We start from the raw sequence: 10,065 nt of genomic DNA on the forward strand, positions 1-10,065 counted from the left end.
CCCCCCATACAGGTTCCTCAGAGCCCCTGGAGCGTAAAGTTCCCGACAGGAGGTACCAACCTGTGGGTTGGCCTAAGGCTACCCAACAGATACTAGGCTGTGAGTTTCTCCTAACTACTAGAGAAATACTAGAGTATGCAGGTGTATGTATGGCCAGTCACAAAGTCTAATGACCATTCCCTGATGAGGTGGATAATGTTGTAAGCTCTGAAATGTTCTGTGATATGTTCACAGAAGGCTTTTTCTGATGCTTGTTGGCAACTAGCTATAGGCAACCATTACGCAGAACATCAGGATCTTCTGAAATGTTTCTAAACTTATTACAGAATATTTAATTGCTACAAAAGTCATTTTGTAATTCATAGCAGAACTAAACCGAAAAAAAAAGAAGTGACAGGTTCTGTATTACAGAAGGAAAAGACTATACTGTATCTCTTCTTCGGTAAAATTAATGTATCTGCCTGTTTGCAATAATTGAACTAAACTCACCTCTCCCTAATCACCCATGGTACTGAGATTTTCACCTAGTCCTCTTCCATGATCAGGATCTTCAACCATCTTGATTGCCAGGCCTGAATGATGTAATTTCTGTGCATGCACACGGGAGTTCATTCACTCTCAGTGGCCAGGTATGCCAGGATTACATGCTGAGCTGTGCATGCATTATCATTATAGGGAAGACTGTGAACAGGCAGGTAAGTTTGTTCTACTGCATAAGAGACAAAGCCTTTCTCTTCTGCGGTAAAGAAACTGTCTGGTTGTTTTTTTTCAGGTTTAGATCTGCTTTAGTTTTGTATAAATTACCTTTCTATTTCAGTTGACAGCCATTGTAATCTAAAACCTGGCAAAAATGAATTTTAACATGGCCATCTGAATGTGCAAACAGTCATTGGCTCACTGATTTGTACCAGTTGCATACACCAGAAGGCTGTACTAAAATACATGTCAAATTGTAGTCATCACCTGCAACAAGGATTTTGTGTATAGTAAGAAAATCTCTACGGATTATTGCTTTTATTGTAGACATTACAGCTTTCTTAGAGTGCAGAAAATGCACCAGCTATTTCAATTACCATGTGAACAGACCTTAAAGAATATCTGTCATTGGAAAAATGCATGGATGGCCATTGTTGACCCTAATACAGCAAGGTATAGACGTCAGAAAATTCCTTCTAAGAAATAAATGTTTGAAGAGCAAGTTCCCAGTAGCTATGTATGTTTTTCAAAAATGGCTGAACTCTTGCATGAATAAATGAGTCATAGTACTATGATGTTGTCCCAAGTCATTGGTGAAGATACTGGTGCTGACTTTAGTTAAAGTAGAACTACAGTTGTGTTCAGAATAATAGCAGTGTGTTTAAAAAGTGAATAAAGTTCAAAATAATTATAATTGATTTTATTTCCATACATACAAATGTGTTGGAAACATTGCACATTCTATTTCTAATTGAATTATGAAGAAATGTGAATCACATTTGTGTTATTTCTTTACATAAAGTGTGGAAAAGGGAATATTAGACTGTTTAAAAAAATGCATTCTTCTTTACAAATACATTCACTGCATAAACTGAAAAATCAAGATTTTGCTTTTCTTTGAATCACTGAACTAATATTTAGTTGTACAGTATATCTGCTGTTTCTGGGAACTGCTGCACATCTGTGTTGCATGGAGTCGACCAACTTCTAGCCCTGGTGAACAGATATTCCAGCCCAGGATGATGGACAACATTCCACAATTCTTCTGCATTTCTTGGTTTTGCTTTAAACAGCATTTGTGTCAACCCACAAATTTCCTATTGGATTGAAGTTCCGGGGTTGGACTCATGGAGGTGTGAGAGAAAGCAGTAAGGAGGTGTAACGTCTCTGCCCCTTCCCCGCCAGACCGCACTATTGAGCCACCCATAGTTGGGGGCTCAATGATCTGTGGCTCAAGCCAAATTGGATTAATGAATAGTAAATAAAGATGAAAGGAGAGCAACCGGATATTTTGTACAGGAGGGTATTTGTATGAAAGTAACATGTAGTAATGGAAGGTGATCTGTATATAATAATAATGTAAGCACCTAGAAATCGTGTGGTAGTGGGAATGGGGTATGTAAGGTAAGAGACATAGGAAAAAAATAGAAGATTGATCAACAATGTATCAGTTCATATCATATAAAAATGTAGTACAAAAATGATACAACATCTTCTAGGATTTGATGGAACATGTTATAAACCAAAAAAGCTTAAGACATTCGGGTCAAAGTTGTACCTGGTACAGACGTGGAAAGTTGACAGGCGTCATCATTCTGATCGAATAAACATGCTGATCAAGTAAACATGTTCACAGACCCTTTTCTTTAGTAGTCTTTTTGTTTTACTTAATCATTTTATAATTATCCCTGGATCCTAGATTTATCTTTCACAGTCTTATAATTGACAATAATCTTTCTTTTCCTTAATATGTGAATGATTATTTAATCACCTTCTCCTTCCACTCACCTTTAGTATTTCCTAAAGTTAAAGCGTACCTAAACTCAGAATTTTCACTTTACAACCCGTTTATGTAAGGTAAAAATTCTGTTTGTTTAGGCAACACCCTTTTAAAAAAAAAAAAGGGTGCAGCACCGCCCACTTTTTAATGAATGGGAGTGCAGAGCCTCCCGGCATACCTACGTCACGCATCCCGGAGGCTCTTGGGTGCTCCTTCTGCACATGCCTGAGCATCTCAAGCATGCGCAGTGAGATCAGCAAGTTTTTTTCCCAGCCCTTTTCCTATTTCTGCCTATGTCACCCGATCTCGCACTGCGTAGGCACAAAATTAGGTAATGTATGCTGCTGTATTTGTTAAAAAAAAAAAAAGAAGCCTTAATCTCACTGTGCAATGACTGAAAAGCCTCTTCTACACATGTCCAATTTCCAGTAAGTGCAGAAGGATCAGCCCGAAGCTTCCTGGAATGTGTGACATATGTATCCCTGGAAGCTCTGCACTACCATTTAGACAGGAGGGGCTTAGCCATTTTTCTTTAAAAAAAAAGTCCTTTTTTTATATAGAATTATCTACCCTTTTCTATAAAGTAAAAATTGCGGTGATAGTTCCACTTCAAAAAAACTGCAATCAGGCAGGTAAGTTTAGTTTACTGCAGAAGGGATATCACCTCTTCTGTATGCAAAAAAGGACCTGCCTAGTCACATTTGTATTGCTTTTTTGCATTTTATTTGGCTAAAACCCCCCTGGCAGTAATCTTGAGGGTGGCTCAGGGTGAAATTTCATTACAAAAAGTGGTAACCCGAGCCACACTCGGGGTTGAATTGAGGGCTTTCCTGGTCCTCACGAGCCTGTGGCGTCCTCCAGCGATGCCGGCCCGGCATCTAGGTCCATTGGTGATGCCCGGCTGGCATCTGCATCTCGTTGGCATCTGTGCCCCCTGGCCTTGCATCTTGGTGTATGAACGTTGGATTCGTGAGGCTAGGGAATGCAGATATCGGGGGGTATGCGGGCGCGTGCTATGGGGGTGGGAAATGTAAAATTATAAGTATATTTAAATGTCAAATGTACTGATTTGAAATTTAAAAATACTAATCAAATTGGCATGGAGGTTAATGAACCCTCCTGTGTCCTCCGCCATAAGAAATAGTACAACTATATATTTGCAGCTCTGGCACCTGGCACACAGTTATAATTTCATGATGAAGTTTGGTGGCTTTGATGCTTACTACTCCACAAACAGCTTTATTGCAGCAAGTTTCAGCCCATAATATTTACACATCTAGACAAGGAAGGCATATTTTTCAGGAAATTATTTACTACAAATGTTTCTTTGCAGTTTTGCTTTTTCTGCGTTGAATGTTTATTCTCCACCCAGCAGCAGCCACTCATGACGCCTTGGGCTAGGTGTCTGTGGCCCTCAGCGGAGGGGTGGATGTGGGAAGGTTTATATAGCCTCAGCGCCCCTCCCCCCTCCTCCTCCTCCACACTCCATCATGGCGATGCATAACAAGGCCACAACGCCTCAGATCCCAGATACGCGACGGGAACTGGCCGAGCTGGTGAAACGGAAACAAGAGTTGGCGGTAAAACACCTATACGTTTTAATACCTTATCGTTGCGTTTTTAGTGCTTTATGTTTTCCATTTTGCATTATATAAACCGCAAATTATCGTCTCGCGCTTTACGTTCGGTTTCGCAGCTTCAATACGTGAATTCCGGCATTACTACGTAACTAACGTAGGATGACGTTATTTAAAAAGCGCTGTGCATTCGACGTTGGTGCAGCTTTTGTAGTAAAATCGCCTACGCTACGCTATTGGCGTAGGTTAAGACGTCCTGCTTAGTAGTAACAGGGCGATGATAGTGGCGGGAAAGAGAAATGCAGGGGGGTGGGGCAAGCTTGAGGAAAATGTATCCTGGCATTAGTATACTGTATATTGAAACAAATTACTTTAATAATGCTTCGGTTTGATATCTAACTTTATGGCTACCCTCTCTATAAACGATATAGCACTATGTACTTTAGTGCATCTGTCTATCCATCAGTTCTCAGCTGATCAGAGTATGTTATGGAATATATACCAGCAAGCTATGACTAATATCTGGTAAAACTACCTCAGGGTGAACATTCCTCTGTATATATTATAATAAGTTCAGCACTCAAAATGTGTAATAAGAGGTGCTGACCCCTTAGGGCCCATTTACATTGTATTTCCGAAGGGGTTTACTTCGCTGCGTATGCTCACCTTAAAGCGTACCTAAACTCAGAATTTTAACTTTTCATAAAAGGGTACACAACCCTTTTATGTAAGGTAAAACATCTGTTGATTTTTTTTTTTTTGTTAAGAAAAGGGTGCAGCATCGCTTCCTTAAGGCTATCGGTAATGAATGGGAGCGCAGAGCCTCCCGCAATACCTACATCATGCATCCCGGGAGGCTCTTGGGTGCTCCATGTGCAGAAGAACCTCCTTCATCAAAAGGGGGAAAAAAAGCCGATCTCGCGCACGTGCAGTGAGGTTGACAAGTTTTTTTCCCAAACTATTGTCACCCGATCTCTCACTTGCGTCGGGTGATGTAGGAAGATAAACCCGGAAGAAGAGGAGATGATGGCGCCTGGGGCCACGGCCTGAAGACGGATACCAGAACGACGCCGGACCCGAAGAAAGAAACATTTCAGGGACCGATCGAGTGCTCTGCGGGATTGAAGGTAAGTTTCTTTTTTTTAGCATTTTTGGGCACTTTTGAGTTTACTTTCTCTTTAACCTTTCGTTTAGTTACTATTTTAGTTGTTTTTTTCCCCATTGCCTCAATCAGATATTTATTACTGCTCTCTTTGTCCTTGCCTTGTAGGAGACCTTGGCAAATCTAGAACGCCAGATCTATGCCTTCGAAGGAAGTTATCTGGAGGACACCCAGATGTATGGGAATATCATCAGAGGATGGGACCGATACTTAACAAACCAAAAGTAATTGCGTTTTTATTTTTTTAGGTTTGTTACACGCTACTTTGTTGCTGTGAGATGTTGCAGCATATAAATATGCAGTTTATACACCCAGTCTGGGTTCTGATAAAAAAAAAAAACACTTCTTGAATACCTCGCTTTCCTATTGTAACCTATTTCTTTTTCCACTTCTTAAGGAACTCAAACAGTAAGAATGATAGAAGAAATCGAAAGTTTAAAGAAGCAGAAAGACTTTTTAGTAAATCTTCTGTAACTTCTGCAGCTGTGAGTAACAAACTTTTTTTTAACACTTTGGAATGGATTACTAAAGGAGCAGTCACCTAGAAACCCACCCCCACTTACACCTGTTGCCCTTTCTCAGAAGGTAATTTTATTGCCGTTGGTGTCCCCAGAATACAAGAACAGCCCTGGCAGCTGCTAGGCTAAAGGTTACCATTGCTGCCCCTGATATCAATGCCTGGAGGTGATGTTGCTGGCTGCTGCTAATCTCATGTGTTATTTCCTTTACTTGGTATTGTAATAAGATGTTAGGTGAAAAGGTATTGTTTTAGCTTTGGATTATATGAAGGGAATATAAGAATCATTAGGGGTTTCTAGGTGAACTTTTTATTTGAAGCAGGATCTTGTTAGATCATTGTGGTAATTGGGACCTTTTCACTGTAACACACCATATACAAAGTATCCCAAAAGTCACTATACACTTTTAATGAATTCCTAAAAATTACACAAAACTGAGTTTATTCATATTTTTAGCATCAACAAAGGAGTCGTTGCAGTTTTACTTGCTAGGCTTACCATCACGTTCAAATGCCTTAAAGACCAGTTGTATACCTCCACATGAGCTCCTCCATTTTCAACAACTTTCAGCCACCTTCGGACGCAAGCCTCTCCAACGTTTTGTAGCATCTTTTCCCCGACCTCGCTGCAGGCCGTGCAGATTCTTTCTTCAAGCTGTGACAGGTTACCGCTTAGTGGCATACATTTTGCTTTTGATATAGCCCCACAAAAAAAGTCAAAAGGTGTAAGGTCAGGAGAGCACGGAGCCCATTCGAGGGGATGCCTTCAACCGATATAGTCAGAAAACTTGATGTCCAGGAAGTCTCTGACTAACCTGGAAAAGTAGGTTATTTAACTTTTTTTCTAGTTAAATAAGACCTTAGCAAGGTTACTCCTTGCCTGAAGTTGTGGCACAGCAAACTCCTGCTGCATCTCCAGGTAATTTTCCCCTGTATCAATTGTCTTGTTACCAGATGCATCGCGGAAGAAAAATGATCCAAATGATCCAAAAATCCAATCAGCCCAGTACTAGACTTCAAAGAGTCTCCTTCATGCTTGAGAGTTTATGCTGGGTTTGAATTTCCCCAAATTCGACAGTTGTGTTGGTGTTAACCCAACCAGAGAGATGAAAGAAAGACTCGTTGCTGAACCATAAGTTTTCTAAGAGCCGAGGGTCGTTTCGGTAATGGTTTAGAAATGATTCATACATTTCCACACAAGCTTTATAATCTTCCGCTTGAAGTTTTTGAACAGCCTAAAGTTGGTACGGGTAGAGCTTTATCACTCTCCAAAGCATCCACTGAATCAAGCCTTTGTTGATTCTGAGTGCAGCCCTCCGGATAGACTTTCCCTGGCTAACGCCTGCTCCAGGAGTTTAGTGTTTTCATCAGTGGTGGTAGCAGCAGGCCTTCTGCTGCGTGGTTTGTCAAGAACAGGTCCTGTTTCGGGGAAACTTGCCATGGATATATTAACTTGTGTTATGTGTTAGAGCAGGGTGACAGCCATTCAGCTTCTCAAACTCCCACTGAACTGCAGTCGGACACTGAAAAACTTCTTGCCAGGTGGCTCCAATGTCATTTGCCGAGCCATGGTTAAGGGAGTGATACGCTTACAAAAACTGCAAAGCCTAAGTTGTCATATGCTGATGGCTCTCTCCAAAAGATCCCTGGAACAAAATGGAAAAAAGGAAGTGTGTAGTGACTTTTGGGACACCCTGTATGTGTAAGTCTGTTGCTTTGCCTTTAACAACCAATGGCACTCCATGTTGCTAAGGGGTTTTATCTATGTTGTGCTTTAGCAGTAAGTTCAACATATGTTTAATTCTCCTGTATTAAAGCAGAACTAAACCTAAAAAAACAAAAATGTAAGCAGTCAGCTTTTTACAGAAGGGATGTGCAATGTCTCTTCTACAATAAACTTACCTGCCTGTTAGCTATCCTTTCTTGAATGCATATGTATTCTCTGCACATCCTGACATATAGCTGGCTCACTTTAAACACATTTAAAAAGACTAGCATTGTGTGAAAAGTTTCTTAATTTTAATCAAGCACTCCAAAGAAAGTATAAAAAATACAGAGTCATAACCTGTGATTATAGTTACACTTTTGAATCTGCTGAAGTTTGATGGGCCCTTTATCTTACTCACTAGGAAGTACATTTGAAGAATATAATTCTATTAAAAAAGTATATTGTCAAACCAAATTTTAGGATCTCATCTCTTCTGCAAAAATAACTGAATATACATAGTAAGAAACCATAACGTTGGTGCTAAAAGTATAATTTTGCTTTTCAGGCTGTAAGTGCATTGGCTGGAGTACAAGACCAAATGATTGATAAACGTAAGTATTTTTTATGATTTTGGGTGTTTTCTTTGCGCTGGCAGCTTTTTACCTTCTAGGAAACGTGCCTAGTTATCCTTTTATGCTAAATTCATTTGCGGGTTAATAAAAAAATATATTCTAAAGCTGACTGGCCACCCCTAACACATTTCACCATTCTTTATGTAACTAAATACATTGTTGCATTATATTATCTTACTCTGGTTTTCTAGGAGAGCCTGGAAGTGGAACAGAGAGTGACAATTCTCCAGACTTTCAGAATCAGGAGAATGAGCCCAGTCAGGATGATACAGAAGATCTAGATGGTTCTTTGTCAAGTGTCAAGCCCCAGAAAGCTGCTTCATCTGCCAACTCTGGAGGGCATCACAGCAGTCACAAGAAACGCAAGAATAAAAACCGGCACAGGTTGGCTTAAGAATCATTATGTAGCTCCCACCACCTTTTGCTTTTTGTATCAATCATGTAGCTGCTGCCATCTGTGTTCACTTTAATACTCTTAGCGCACTTGTTGCTTGTAACAAATTGTAGCGTTCAATTGACCTGAATACAGGTATACTAGTTTAGACTAATCATATGTTTAAAAATTAAAGATTCAGGTTTGGGTAGAATGATCTAATTCATTGTTATAATTGCCCCTTATCGGTAAGGATTGTGTAAGGTTTGGCAATGTTATCATTTCAGCTCTCATACTCATTCTCTATAATTCCAGTTCATGCAAAAACCTCAGGGTTAAGGGCTCAGATGACATTCTTTATGTATTTTGTGCTTAGGAAACCTTAGAATTAGTCCGTTGCTGGGCTTTAAGATGTTAAACATTTTGGCAAGTCACACGTTTATTTATATAACTCTGATTTGCATGATAGTTCAAGATGATTTGATACTTTTGCCAGTAGACAGTATTAAAGATTTCTATTAGGGTACTATACAGGGACAAAGATGTTATGTTCATCTGCTGGGTGTACCAAGAAATATTAACTGGTCCCAGCCCTTTCTTACCACTCGAGTCTGTGTGGATGGTATTTGTCCATAGAGTTCAGTGATTATGCAGTTCAAGAAAGCAGCTACCAGGTGTCTTCTTCTCTGGGTACCTTTGTATTGAAAGCTGCAGTGTTGCAATCCGATTGGGTGAAAAAGAGTTTAATTTTGTGATCTTCTATCCATTGTAGATTTTCCCAAGCCTCGGTGCCTATATTTTTAACCAAATATCCAGTAAACCTCCCCTAAAATAAATTCTCCATATATTTAATAAATTTACCCTCTAATAACTTTGTATAAAGATTTAAGTGGTGTCACCAGAGACTGGTGATTTATGGTTTAAAAAAAGTAAACTGAAATGTGAATTGCTAATGCTTGATAATCTTTACCTTGAAACCATTGTGCTAAAAAACTGCATGCCGCTAGAATAAACTGGAGACCTTAGTTAACATTTTTAGGACGAGGTGCTTTCCAGGTATGCACAATACAAACAGTTTTATTTCACAGCCAATTATGAAATGAAATGTATTTTCAGCAAAAAAAAGTTTGTCTGTTGACTTCAATTATTTGTTTTCTTTACATTCCTAGCAACATTTTACTCTCCTAATCCAGAGCATTTCTCCATGACTTTTTTTTTTCTTCTCCAGATTAGCTTGTTGCTGTTTTTTTTTTTTTTCTGCTAATCACACTAATCAGTGCATTAATTCCTATTGCTTTCTTTTCTCTTTAATGCTTCCCCCAGTCCATCTGGCTTGTATGATTATGACTTCGAGTAAGTGTGATCCTTTGGTCTGTACAATGGCTTCTGTTCAGTCCTACAAATGAATTTGTTATATACATGTTTGTCTGTGCACAAGATTTACAAAATTGTGTATCTAGTACTTTGTACTGTTGCTATTATTTTCTCCCTCTTTGTCCATTTGTTCTTCAGTACAGCCAATTTGAACCTATTATAATGATTTTATACATTCTTAATTGTTTGTCAAAAGCATCCAGTTATTGTATATAGTATGTAACTAGTTAAAAATATGTTTTTATT

General features: G+C 39.2%; 1 protein-coding gene across 4 annotated transcripts in view; it reads left to right on the top strand.

The window, feature by feature from the left end:
• The first annotated feature begins 3,910 nt into the window (after nucleotides 1-3,910).
• Nucleotides 3,911-10,065, top strand: part of MEAF6 (MYST/Esa1 associated factor 6) — a 10,580-nt gene continuing 4,425 nt past the window's right edge. For 3 of the 4 annotated variants that reach the window (XM_072419707.1, XM_072419716.1, XM_072419699.1), the window contains exons 1-5: nucleotides 3,911-4,056; nucleotides 5,324-5,439; nucleotides 5,613-5,700; nucleotides 8,006-8,051; nucleotides 8,264-8,456. In XM_072419707.1, the coding sequence (XP_072275808.1) occupies nucleotides 3,967-4,056; nucleotides 5,324-5,439; nucleotides 5,613-5,700; nucleotides 8,006-8,051; nucleotides 8,264-8,456 (533 nt within the window). In that variant the 5' untranslated portion in view covers nucleotides 3,911-3,966. Of the gene's footprint in view, nucleotides 4,057-5,323; nucleotides 5,440-5,612; nucleotides 5,701-8,005; nucleotides 8,052-8,263; nucleotides 8,457-9,768; nucleotides 9,799-10,065 lie in introns of all 4 variants that reach the window. The other variant, XM_072419689.1, reaches the window with a different exon arrangement.

Source organism: Pyxicephalus adspersus, chromosome 1, assembly GCF_032062135.1.
Source record: "Pyxicephalus adspersus chromosome 1, UCB_Pads_2.0, whole genome shotgun sequence".
Lineage (NCBI taxonomy): Eukaryota > Metazoa > Chordata > Amphibia > Anura > Pyxicephalidae > Pyxicephalus > Pyxicephalus adspersus.